The sequence below is a fragment of the Dermacentor albipictus genome, chromosome 10 (assembly GCF_038994185.2).
Source record: "Dermacentor albipictus isolate Rhodes 1998 colony chromosome 10, USDA_Dalb.pri_finalv2, whole genome shotgun sequence".
In the NCBI taxonomy this organism is placed as follows: domain Eukaryota; kingdom Metazoa; phylum Arthropoda; class Arachnida; order Ixodida; family Ixodidae; genus Dermacentor; species Dermacentor albipictus.
The window spans coordinates 20,497,024-20,510,813 of record NC_091830.1 but is presented as its reverse complement, the minus strand read 5'-3'; the positions used below and the strand labels follow the sequence as shown (position 1 = coordinate 20,510,813).

At 47.4% G+C, this 13,790-nt stretch overlaps 1 protein-coding gene across 1 annotated transcript; it reads right to left on the bottom strand.

The window, feature by feature from the left end:
• Positions 1-1,745: 1,745 nt before the first annotated feature.
• On the bottom strand, positions 1,746-10,098 carry LOC139050838 (lipase member N-like). The gene is made up of 4 exons (XM_070527627.1): positions 10,087-10,098; positions 6,434-6,505; positions 5,320-5,388; positions 1,746-2,104 (listed from the first exon to the last, which is right to left on the bottom strand). The coding sequence occupies exons 1-4, from the start codon at positions 10,096-10,098 to the stop codon at positions 1,850-1,852; spliced, it is 408 nt and encodes a 135-aa protein (XP_070383728.1). The 3' UTR covers positions 1,746-1,849.
• Positions 10,099-13,790: the final 3,692 nt, after the last annotated feature.

The window sequence follows — 13,790 nt, the reverse complement described above, 5'->3', positions numbered from 1 at the left end:
CGTATCAGTGTCTGTGGATAATACGGCGGCAAATCTGGGAATGATGAAACTATACTGGGCCACGACCTACCTCGCAGTCGTGGCCCAGTGGTAAAAGTGCCTGTCTCGACTGCGGGAGGTCACTGGCTCGAATATCGCTGCCGCCGGTCACGCAACAAAGATAAACAAGTACACTTGTCAATACTGCCTGGATTGAGGGTTGAGATTCCGTTATGAATGCGTCAAATAAGGTGCGATTTTGCAAGACTGAAAAAAAATATGGGTGAAGAAAATGTGGCTGCCTCCAAATTTCTCATATGAACAACTGCCCCCAAAGTTATAGTCAAATTGTAAATTAAGGAATTTTGGTAAGTGAGTCTTCTCAAACTTGCGTTCTTGACGCCAAAGAACGTCCACCTCGTCGAGGAACCCCTCCCCTCTCCCCCCCCCCCCCACGAACTCCACGTTCACTACGCTCAGCCTTTGTATACAAACTCTGATTATTCTAAAGAAAACACCCTGCATAATGCCGGCTCGTACGCATTTCTCAATTATGTCGACTTCCTAATGCAATGGCCATGAAATTTAACTCCGTTGATTTGTTGTATTTGGCCCAGCCCATTCTTGCGCAATACCAGGGACACTCCGGCTTATGTAGCACGGAATTTGACCTACTATGTGATGTCAGTTAGCGCGTGGCTGTTCCACGTATTTATACAATAAGTCACGATAAGTGGTGTCCAAATCGATGCCTCGCTGGTGGCGCCCTCTGAATAAATAAGAAATGCGGATCTTAAAGGGGCTCTGCAACGCTGTTTTCTGGTAACCATATCTATTCTAGACCTTCTCTTAATGTGTTACTCAACGCAGAGCAATAGTACTTGGTACACTCTGTAGTTCTTATGTGCAGTTTTGCCATATGTACAATACCAGCCAATATTTTTTTTTCGTGTTATCCTCTTTCCTGCCAAACCTTATATTGCCGTCATACCACTTTATCATCGATTCCTCCATTTCTTTGTGTCAAACTGCAAATTTGAGCCATATGTACTCTGTCGAGTTACCTTGCACTTTTATTACCCTCCTTACTCAATTCCCTGTCAAGGGGCCTGTAAGGCATTTTCAATAATTAAATAAATAATTTAAAAAATTAACTCCGCAAACCGAAGTTATCGGTCGGTGAAAAATCAAAATACAGGCCGTAACCTGGACTCGAATTTTTTAAGGTGCACTTCTGGCGTTTCATGGCGTTCTATGAAATGTCATGGAGCGTTCTAATGAAACGTTCTATGGAATGCCATGGAACGTTTTAAGGCAGTCCAATGGCCCATGTAGGTGCTATAGACTACCTCTGCGATTGTGCGGCGTGTGATCTAACTCCAAAGGCCAAGGCGTTACCTTTATGGGTACAGCAGCCCCCGTGAGGAGGCCGTTGGCGCGCCAAAGTTCTCGGCATTAGAGTTACTGTGACGACAAAATCTTAGCTTTTGCCACGTATAAATAAAGCAACTTTCATAAAGGAGCTGTAGGTAAGCGAAAGTGTTTACCTGTAATAATGGCATTGTAACCTACATAATGCCAATATGAGATTCAAAATTATGCTAGGCTTAAATTCAACCTCTGTCGGAGAAACATTTACAGCAGCCAGTAATGTGTAACTGCGGCACTATCAGGCTTAAGGCGCTTGAAAAGATGGGGAAGAAAAGAGAGGACACAGCACGCGTGCACACTTTAAACAAAATGTTTACTTGAAACCAGTCGATCGAAGCAGAGGTACACAAACACTGACTACGCACATATATGCCACAAGAGATGCCATAGGCAGATATAAGCGCACCTTTAAAGAACGGTGCCAGGTCTAGAAGCACAGTCAAGCGCTCGTGGATGTGTAGTTTGAGACGAGGTTTATCATATGGCGGTGGAGAATGTCGGTGGCATTGTAGCCGAAGATGAAGTCGAGGTGGCCGAATTTCGGATCCGGCATCACCTGCTTCAGCACGAGGACGTCTTGTAGCCGCTCCGCTAGGTCGTCCACGTCTTGGGGATCGGCGAAAATGTCACCCAGGCCCTGATAGATTGCGAAAGGCACTCGAATCTTCTCCAAAGGATATGGTGGTGGGTCAGCCTATGAGACGTATGTTTAGGCATTTTGTCATTAGCATGCTGATCTGAAGGACCCTTACACGCATACCATAAATCGATCCCGAATGAGTTTTTCGCAGCCTCTGTCTGCAATTTCGGAGGCCCTGCTCCATGCATAACCTCCGAGAACGTTGTCAAACCTCGGCAACTACACTATTAAAAAAAGATAGTCAGATTCACTAACTAAATACTAACACGTTACTTGTCCCCAAAAGCACTACCTTTTTAGTAAGTGCAAGTATTAAAATAATGGTTAGTACTTTTACTACCTGCTAAAGCTAGCAAAAAGCACTAACTTAGTACTAACCAAATACGACATCGATAGTGCAGTTATTAACTCAATTGAAATATAATTACGAATATTGCAATGGTTCGTATTCGATTTATAAGTGCCGCTTGCATTGGCAAACAAAATCGGTGGTATCGTAAAAGCATAAGGAACTGAAATAACAAATTTATAGATATTTAATAAACAGAATCGCTTACTTTCGTTGTATATTCTGGCATCAATTGAAGGTATACATATGTAATGTTTACCAGGGACCTTATAAGGCGCACTACTCTGTGTAAGAGCGTGCTACGTATCTCCAACCAGCGACAATAAGCAAAAACACACACACAGAACGCCGAAGGTGCTACGCGGCGCTTACTGATAGAACAACTTCAAGAGTATTTATATCTAGTTTTAGGGATCCCATGTTGCACAGATGAGCACCTATGTATATGCTTAAATAATCAAACCTTTGCATAAAAATTTCTAAAGCCTACTGTCTGCAAATATTTGTGCTACGACGTCGCACGTCGCTGTTAGTCCAACATAATGAACAACGCCACTGTTTATCACAGTTTTGCATAAGATTGCCACAATCACAGCATAATACGCCATGGCCAGACGAGATAGTAGTGGCTAAGTAGTTACTTTCTAAAAACTACTAAGCATCCTTTCCGGCTAGTAAAGGTACCACTTACTAGGTTTATTAGCCGCTGGTTGGTACAGAAAGAGTTAGAAAGTAGCAAAATACACAGTAATCTGCTCAACGCGTGCATTTACTAGCTACTTAATTACGTTATCTTTAAGAGTGTTTCTGTGACACGCAACTTGATGTTTCTGCATATTGCATTACAGCACATATCATAGACACTGCTAACGCAAGCAAAACACCTTCTTTTCACCCTAAAACGATAAGAAATATCCCTGCAAGACAAACATTTTTAAAGATTCGTTCTTCCCAACAACAGCCGGTAGTGGAATGCCTTATCTACTTATACCGTACAATGCACAAATGTTCTGCTGTTCTCTCATGCACTTTCATGAAATTTTCTCTCCATATTGTTACTTGCTTTTTGTTTTGTTTTTGAGTGGAGTTTAGACCATCGCATCAAATTGCATTGTCTTCATTCTCTTGCAATATTTGTTTTTCCTTTTTCATCTGTTCTATCTTTTCTTACAAAACTTGGTAGTATGCGGTAGTTTGTCCTCATGGTGATTTGAATACAATAATATGTTTGTTACTATCCCATGTATGAAACGCTGTAATGCCACGTTTGCTTTGTACGCCTACCCCTGCCTAATGCCTGGCACTCAGGCAGGAAGTATTCTTCTAAATAAAAAATTTGGAGGACGCTTAAGCTTCGCCTTCAAGAGTGGGACGCGACAGCGTTCCCGTCGACCCGCCAAGGGGTATAAGACAATGCGCTACGGCACAGCGATCACTTACGATGCGCCCCGCATCGGACTTAGCGCCCACCTATCACGCGGTGAGCGTCGAGCAACGCAGCGTTCGGAGCGGCAACGAAACGTGCGCCTGAGCGAACGGAACGAACCAAAGAACTCGGTGTCTCGGAGGGGAAACGATCTACGCCAGCCAAACGTCGTGATCGGCACGGGCAGAGGGATAGATAGTAATCTAAACCGGGAGCACGGCGAAGCGTCGTCAGGGGAGAGGGAGTCCCGCGACGCGCCTGGCAGCGGTCCCAATGCGCGCGCGGCGCGCCTCCTGTCGGGGCAGCGCCGTACATTGAGAGGAGGGGGTCTTCTGTGTTTGCCGCAAGATGGCTCTGCGTGTGCGGAAATGCGGAAAGCGCAGAAGAAATGCAGCGGAAACGCACTTCGCAACTCGTGTAATTGTGACTTCTGTACGTTACATGTTCATAATTACCGATATACACCGCAGTATAACTTTCCACGGCTCGTTTCGAAGGCAACACCGCATTCACTAGACGCGCGTTTGCACCGCTTGGAAGCATCGAACTCGTGGCTGAGTGGTAGCGTCTCCGTCTCACACTCCGGGGACCCTGGTTCGATTCCCACCGGGCCAATCTTGGAAGTTGCTTTTTATTTATGAAGCGCCTGCCGTGATTTATCGCTCACGGTCAACGCCGCAAACACCGACGCCGACACCCGACGCCGACGACACCGGCTTTTCTGCGACACGAGCTCCTTAACGCTATCGCGTTAATAAATAAATAAACAAAAGTGGTGCCACACTCCTGCTGGAACGAGCTTGGTGACTTGTGCGACTGGCCCGCTTCAAACGGTACATTCATATAATATATATTCATACCATATTCTTACCATGGGCCCCCAGAGCCAGTCAGCCCAACGACCTCAGTTTAATCTCCAACCTTTACAACGTTTCTGATTTATAGCACAGGATTGCATTTATGAACGTTCACCCTGGCAACATTGCCACGCAATGCAGCGTAGGATACATCGATAACGTGCTCCTCGGAGGCCACGCACACGTCGTGACACCCCAGTACAGCGCAAAGTTACAGCACAGGCTGCGCAGCAGTGCTGGTGGCGCCGTCTTGCCACGCTGCCGTCAACTCAAGCACGCGGAACATGGCCTCTGAGATTGCGGAGGGCACGCGCGAACGTACAACTGCAATGAACACGTTCTATTTATCTGCTGGTCCGAAGGCGTCGACAAGCAACAATTATTGCCCTTATAGTGAACTTATTTCTTCTCAGTTTTTGCCCCTACGAAAACCAGCTTAGTGCACACTCCATTCAGAGTCGCTCATGCCCCCCGGCACATTGCCATTAAAGTGGCTGCCGATCTTCCGCTTAGTAGTAGTAGTAGTACTTATTAGCACTACAACTACAATTATTTAAGTGCGATTCGCATTAGCCCGCATGATAGTGCAGTACTTGGGGAATAACTGCGCAGTATATTCGTTGACTTGAGCATGTACCTGTCCATATTTGACCATGTTCTCCTCCTCTCCGTAATCGAATCTAACAAGATTCTTGGCCCGGTAAACCTGAAACAAACAAAGAAAGAAAATAAATAAATAAAGCTGCCAGTAAGGAAAGACCTTACTGGCAGCGTTTGTGCATTTCGCCTTTATCTAAATGAGGCCTACGCTGCCAGGATTCGATCCCAGGCCATTGGGCTTAGCAGCACAATGACATAGATACTAAACCATCACGGCGGGTAAAAAGATTTCTTTTTTCGCCGCTCCTTTGCTATTGCGTTAATATTCAACTTTTTCTGTTAGGTTGTGCCTGCTTGATTCTCCTGCGGTGGTGCTTTGCATGCAACTTTCTGGTGAATATAGAAAAAAGGCTTCCTCATATGCAACGCTTTCACATTCAGGATCTTCACAGGTGCTCTTAATTTCATATTTGATTTAGACCTTTCTTGGTTGCATGAATAAATGATTGAATCAAACAATGTATATAACATGCACTTTCTATCTTCGCACAATGTTCAAAGGCAGGAAATGGGGACCGAATCAACTGACGTAAGATTTCCATGATTATTTTGTGCTTATTTCAGTGGAACTATTTCTTTTTCTAAATGGCCATGCCTTTTGTGGACTGCGATAACACGACGAGAAGCCGGCGTTAAAGCGAACCAAGTTTCAGCACGGAACCCGAAACGTCAAAATTTTTATTGGAAATTGGCAAGTGGCCCTAATTTTCGCTCAATAAAGGTGCAGCTAAGCTGACGTCACGACCCGAAGCGGTAGCTCAGTAACTATGGCGCTCTGCTACTGAGCACGGGTTCGCGGGTTTGATACCGAGCTGTGTGTGACGTCACGAGAGTACCGACCACGTGACAGCGAAAGCCACACACTATATAGGAATAAGATTATAATTAGAGTTTAGCTGACACATGTGCGTTATTAGATGTGAGCGATAGGCGGTACCCGAAACACGCGAACCATGACGTGTTTCTGGTTCCGGAATCGCTTCCGGTGTATGCAACATGCGAAGGCACCGCGTCTGACATCTGTTTCCGTAACATTGAAGACGCGGTGGCTCGGGGATGAATTTGGACACCGCCTGTAGCGGTTGACTTACCTGGGCGAAGTGAAGCAGGTTTTGGCTGGAGGAGCCCACTGGTAAGTTTGCCACGTAGACAGGCACCCTCGTCTGCGTGGGTGAAAGTATACGACATCCGTTCGCTAAAAGTATACACGTCTCAGAGAACGCCTCCCACGGTTTCAAGATGCCTCTACGGAAGCCTTTTGTGTCGCATTATACCTGAGTTCCTGTGGAGAAACTGAGGTAAAAGTACATCGGCTACTCCGTATTTCTCATGTTATGCTGCAAAAAAAGCTAAACGAATACATGGTAATGACACAATAATATATGATACAAAGCTATACAGATGAAGAAAGCGACTAAGCCACTGAGATTTCACTGATATCCATATAATATAGTCTTCTGATTCGGCTAGCAAGCTGTCTCCCAGTGAAAAAGTGAGTGCCATTGTGACGTTGCCGATACTGCCCTCTTGCCCCTTTTCTAATATTTTTGAACTCGAGATTTCGAGATGCCCGGAGTCTTGTGCAAAAAGCACATGGGTTCACACCGAGGCCGGAAAAAACATTTCATTCTGCCTATATTCCGAGATATCAGAGTTCGAGTTAACGAGGATCTGCTGTATACCCTTTGTAGTCCCTAAATATTGGCTCAAGATTCCTTCAGGCAATAATGAACGGTGTGTCTAAGCACACGCCTCCATACCAGTTCCGTCAACAGTAGAAAGCCCAAGCGCATTACTTCATATACATATGAACAGTGTTACTTTTGTCATAAAAGTCCTTTTGTGTGCCCACTAAAAGTTATTTCAAACATATATATTTGCCTTTTACTATATAGATGACCTGGTGGCCACGATCACAGCAACTTCTTGCATTGTAAAGGGGGCGCTTGTGGAAACCTCGTATTTTTTTATAACATTCTTCCTTTCCGCAATGTATTTTGAACATTCAAGAAGAATGTAGCAACTTTCTCAATTTCATGACCGAAGGAGCACTCAGGCACTTTATTCGGCAAGTTACGACTACAGACTGGCACTCGCTTTCAATATAGCGTATCAGCGTTGCGAGCAACAGTACCGGTCTACAAACGATTATCACCATGAAATCCACTTTCGACACAACCGTCACTGCTCGTTATTTGCTATACAAACGGTATGCACAAGGAAGCTGGCATGGCGAACCTCTCGGGGCTGAGCAACTGGTGTTTCGGCATTTGTATGCAAGACAAGGCGGAAGAGTACAGGTCTGTACAGATGGACCCTTCGCTGAGGAATATTCAGTATTTAGCTTGTTTTCATCTCTGAAGTTGGTGGGAAGCGATTGCTATCATTTCCACATCGATCGCCTACAACTGCGTCAAAGCTACTTGTTACTTTTGAAGCAGTGAAGTTACTCTGCGAGAGGGCAGAAGCAGGATATTGGGTCATTTGTACTGACAGAAAGTCGGTGCTTCAAATAATCGCGAACGCACGAACAGCTTTGAAAAACGGTGAAACAGTTCACTGCATTGCTCAAAGCACGGAAGAAGTATTAGACCATCGGCTCTGCTAGCAGATAGCCGCGTCAACATTGGCCAGTGCCCCCAGGCAGTCACGATTAAGCTTTTGTTAACGTACTCTTCGTCTCGCAGCTGTTTCACGATGGCTGAGATTGGCACTGCTGCTCAGTCAACTGCCACAAGACAGCATAAAAAGAGCACCCGGCGCCCGCTGCCACCTATCAAATTCTACTAATTTCCGGGTAAATTGTATGAAACGAACGCACGAAGGCATGCATAACCTCCGTGCGCGCAATCCAGCAAGTCGGCATGTCAATTAAAACTGGTCATTTTAATGCAATAGCATTAAACGCCCCGTGTCTCAGAAAAATCAGTGTCGGCGTCCCCGTGAGCGAAAATTTCCGAATATTTTTATGTGTGCGTATATGCCATGCCCCGATACGTGACAGGCGCTATATGCGGGTTATATTGCCGCACCATTCTATCGCTTAAGTTGATCATACGTTGTCTTGCATTCTTGACAAAGTTGTTCCTTGGAATTTTCAGAATGACAGCCCACAAACAAATGTCATCAGAACACTGACAGCGCATGTTTTTTGTGTTAAATCTTCTCCGACTGAAATATTGAAATTGCGAGACAATTGAAGACCCCTGAAAATAATCTAATTTGTTGGCGCGGCTGAGCACAACCTTAGGGATCAACTCATGCAAGAGGCCCCGTTTCTTCCAGGAACCTCGCCTTCGTGCATAGCGTTCGCTGCCAGCATTGGCCGGTAAACATTACGGCTACATAAGCTGCAGGTGCCGGGAAGCGTGAGAAGCAGTCGGGGATCATTGAATGCTATCGCGGTCCACTCTTAAGTATAAACCCCATGCAAGCGATGTTGCGCGCGACAGCGACAAGCGAAGCGATGGAGATGGCTGTCGTGTTCGCTCGTCGCCTCCAAGTCGTACCCCATGCACGCGATGACTTCGAGCAACGTCTCCCCAGTGTTGCCGGTATGAGGGCAGCAATATAGGCGCCGAAACTAGCGTTACGCGTGCTTTATTAAATTAAGTTGATGTATGTCACTGTAAAAATCAGTATAAAATATTTATGAGGGTCTTGCAGCAGCTTCTTATCCTTGCACGTATAAAAATTCAATTGTTTGCTCCTTCCGTGCGGCAATCGGTGGTATTTGAGTAAAGGCCCGTTTATAGTCCGACGTTATCGGCGCGCGCGCGAGCGTCGTTCGCGGTCAGTCACGCTACGTCGGTTGCGCTACGCCAGCCGAGATGCCATCCCCTCTATACTCCAACGCGCGCGCCGTAGGCTGCTATCTTCGGAGCATGCGCAGAAGGTTCGCCAAGTCGCGCGCCGTCCGCAAAAGCCATCTGCGGAGTTGTGTTGGCGCCTTTTTCTTTGCGCGCAATGCACTGTGGTGCCAGAGTTCCACCGAGTTCGACGCGCGAATGGCTCAGGAGCCATATCGGCAGGGGGGGGGGACACTCCCCGGTTCCGGTGGCACAGGAAATTGGCGCCATCTCTGTAATGGGCGACGCAAAAATCCGTTTCCCTTGCATGGCCTCGTAGATCGTCGCGCGCACGCGCGCCGATTCAGGTGGCCAAGCCCTTCCCCCGCTCAACTCCTCTCCTACGCCCTCTCTCCTAATACCCTCTCAACTCCCTCACCTTCGACTGTCTACGCGCCCGCGCCGCCGTGCCTTCCCCGCCGGCCCGGCTGCTGCTTAGTCCGCTACGTAACGCTTTATTTTTGTTATCTACTGTCATCGACATGCGTGCGCTGCTGTGCGTTGACCGACGTGGCTAGTTTCGTCAGTTCAGTGGTCCTCGGCAGCTGTGTGCTTGTGCTCCGCGATGTTTCACCCGTTTCACGACTCGTACCGCTCGGGCATCATGCAGTGGTGCACAAATACCTCAAAAACAAGTCCTGCAAGGTTGTTTCGGGTGCCTAAAGACAACAGGTGAGCGCTCAGACCCAAGGACATCAGAAGGCGCATGTACACGAACACAGCCCAGTCCATTTGTGTACTCCATGAGGCTCCGGACGTCGTTGCGCCTTGGTTGTGCTACACTTGCTTCTTCCCGGTAGAGAAAGCTGACAAATAGATGTTCCTCCTCATTGTCACCTGGTCTGTGACTTGTGTTTTTCTGTGCCAAGTGTCATTCTGCAACATCAGTAACTTGCCCAGTTTTCCATACTGCCCTCAGTGCTTTTTCTGTGTATCACGTTTTGCAAACCAACTAACAGCTGAAAAATTACTGTTAGTGTTTGTGTACTATCTCAGTAACCCCCGATGGGAAAACCGCGCGAACAGCCTTCAAGTGTAGGCATGATACGCTTTTTTTTCTCTGGAAAGCATGAGCATTGCAAGTGTCCTACATGCAGATTTTTGCAGTTCCTGTTTATTATACAAGGGAGAGCCCAGTAGGTACGACTTAGTGCCTTAAGTGACGTAATTTTATTGCTAAGCATTGCATTCGGGTAGAAAGAAAAGTCGTGTTGGCTTGTTTTACCTGGTCTTTGATTGAGGAATAAGCCTTTCTGCGAATGTTTTCTATGTGCTGCTGCAAAAGCCGACTACCTTAAGCCTTTCTGCGAATGTTTTCTATGTGCTGCTGCAAAAGCCGACTACCTTCTGTTCTCCTTGCAACCGTTACTCAAGTTGTGGCCAAGTGCAAAATAATGTGATAATGTGTGTTTCAGTTTTTAGTACAATGTTATTTTTTTCTGCCATGTCTTTTTTCAATTTGTTCAGCAGTAATGAACATGTCAAGCATTTCATATACTTTCGTGCAGATTTATAAGTAAGCTTCCTTTTGGTATGGCTCTCAATCAAACAATGTTAGCATTTCATTCTATCTTTCAGGTATTTTGCGTGTCATTGTTTTTGCCATCACCAGAGAGTTTTCCCTTTTTATAGTTGTCATGACTATGTCATGCACGTCGTCCAATTTTGTGCAATATCTTAGTGCACATATCAGGAGCTCCTCTACATTTAGGTCTTGAGGACGTTATATAAAAATATTGTTTTTATATGTGTGTACTTGAAATAGCCTTCGCGTTTTCTAGCACTTTCTTTTGTTATTTCACCATCTGTGAACTTTTGTCTTTAGTACTCTTGTATATGTCATGCACCTCTCACTATTGCTCATTTTTTGAGCGTGTATCACACCACGTTGTAAAAAAAATCTCTTTTCGGAAACGAAGTCAATAAAGCGAGACTAAACATATGTTGTGTTGGAAGTGGAATTTTTTTTATGTCCCCGCACATGCTGGTTTAATATAAGTATGGGCAGGACTGCGTGCGTGCCAACGCATAGCCCATGGCGCACCACGAGCCAGCTCGCAAGCAATGCCAATGCGCGGCGTAGCGCGCGCATTGCTTGCGAGCTGGCGCGTGGCGCGCGGTAACAAGCGCGCTATAAAAACGAAGAAAAAACGCGCTGCTTACGGGTTGAAGGCCCCTCAGCCTTCGCTCAGGGGGTCCGCGAGCCGCGACCAGCACGACAAAGGACCAAAGGTGCAAGGAACAAAAACCGCTTTAATTTACGATAGAATGTAACACTCAATATTACCGCAGTCTCGCGGCCAATAGCAGAAAACAACAAGGCAAGGAAGCAGGCAACAAAGATGCAAAGCAGCAAAAAGCAGCAAAAGCAAAGAGGCAAGCAGCAAAACAGCGAGGCAACAAAATATACAAGCGAAAGGGAGCGATGAAAGAACGGCCGCTACCAACCATCAACCAACACAATCTTTCGGGCGATAACCGAATGCATAAAGCGCAGAAAGCAAGCAAGCACCGGACCAGGCGCGCAGACAGTCCCAAAAGCGAACAACAAGAACAACAACACTCTTTCATGCAGACACAATGTAAAGACGCTTTTCCCCCTGCTCTGCAGCACGCTCGGTAAAAGAAACCTCAACGGGCAACGCCCCACCAGCGCCTCCCCAAGCCCGCGCCCCGCAAAAAGCCCCGAGAGCCGTCTCCGCTGCCTTCTTATCGGGCAGCCGCCTTCCCGGCAGTCCCCGCGCGAGTTCTTACGCTACCGCGATCGACGCGCATGCTCCATGCGACGAGTGCCGTTGTGGCGCGCGATTCAAAGGCTTCCCCCGTGCGCGCTGCAGAGAGGGCCAAGGGCCCGACACTCCCCCCCGTACAAGACCGGACACCCACCTGGGTGTCCAACAGCACTATGCAACTACACTTTGCAACTACACTTTGCAACTACACTTTGCAACTACACTTTGCAACTACACTTTGCAACTACACTTTGCAACTACACTTTGCAACTACACTTTGCAACAACACTTTGCAACAACACTTTGCAACAACACTTTGCAACAACACTTTGCAACAACACTTTGCAACAACACTTTGCAACAACACTTTGCAACAACACTTTGCAACAACACTTTGCAACAACACTTTGCAACAACACTTTGCAACAACACTTTGCAACAACACTTTGCAACAACACTTTGCAACAACACTATGTCCAACGCTATGTCCAACAGCACCGTGCATCGTCCTAGTCGAGTATATACGGCTGTTGCGAAGCAAAATGTTCGGGGCAGTTGGCACGCGATGGGCTGGAATGCTGTCTGGCGTCGTTCGGCGCTGCACGTGACGGCTCCAATTGGCATGCGCGCTTTCAGAGACAATGCACTTTTCGCCCAACCGACGCTAGCGCACATCGGTCGCCTGGGTGAGAGACTGACGACGTAGGTGATGTTGCGATGGGCCGCCGTGGCAGCCAGGCGGGTGACACCCGTTGGAGTGGTAGCGTGGCATTCTGCGCAAGGCGAGGATATCTACAAGGACAGCATATGGAAAAACTTCGCGATTAACAGATACCGGATGTAGGACACAGCCGCGTTAACTGCTGGACTCGTATAATGACGGAAGCACGGTTAGCTGTCTGATGGGCGCTCGTAGTACGCTTTGAGGTCGTGCAAGCTGACGGGCCCTACTACTCTGCTGCCATGTTTTTCCCGCAGTAGGTACACCAAGCTAGAAATACGTTTCGTGATCACGTAAGGGCCATCCCATCTAGGCGCGAGGGAAGCAGCAAACCCTTTTGCAGCATCGCTGAGTGGGTGCGTTCGGCGGAGCACTTCGTCGCCGACCGCGAACTCCAGGGGCCGCCTGCCTTTGTTGTATTGGTTGCCATGTTCCAGGCGGGCAAGGTCCAAGTTTTCCCTGGCCTCCTTCAGAGTGTGGGCCAGGCGGCTGGAAAGATTTTGTGTGAACGTGGGGTAATTGCCAGTTGGCAATTCAGAGCCGTTGGTGAATGCATGCTCAATAGGAAAACGGAGCTCGCGACCGAGAAGAATAGCCGCTGGCGTAAACCCTGTCGACCGGTTTACTGTGGTCCTTGTGGCGAAAGCCATCTCCTGGATACGAACGTCCCAGTCCTTGTGCCGCTCGGTGAAAGCCACCAGCAATGTCTTAAGGTTTCTGTTGACGCGCTCCGTGATGTTGGCTTGAGGGTGGTATGGTGTCGTCCTTTTGTGCTGCACGCCAAGCGCTTTGCAAGTGTCCACGAATATCCTGCCTGTGAAATACGTGGCATTGTCCGTGATAAGCTGCGCTGGGAAACCGAAACGGGTGAATGCTTCCAACAACCTATCCCAAATTATCTTAGAATCCAGCTTGCGTAGCGGGTACAGCTCTACCCATTTGGAGAAATGGTCAGTGACCACTAACAAGTATCGATTCCCTTTAGCTGACCTGGGGTATGGGCCCATAACATCACATGCCACAATTTCCCATGGGTATCGACTCTCAATTGGTTGCATGAAGCCCGGTGGCTTCCCTCCCCTCGGTTTCACGGTCTGGCAGGTAGGACATGTGCGAACGTATCTGAAGACATCCTTTCTCATGTGCG

Bases quoted from the DNA above. Each gene is read 5' to 3' on its own strand.
- LOC139050838 (XM_070527627.1), bottom strand. The intron at 5,389-6,433 runs GTAAGTCAACCG...TGTTTGTTTCAG, and splicing joins ACCTGCTTCACTTCGCCCAG to GTTTACCGGGCCAAGAATCT. The intron at 2,105-5,319 runs GTACATGCTCAA...TACGTCTCATAG, and splicing joins ACATGGTCAAATATGGACAG to GCTGACCCACCACCATATCC.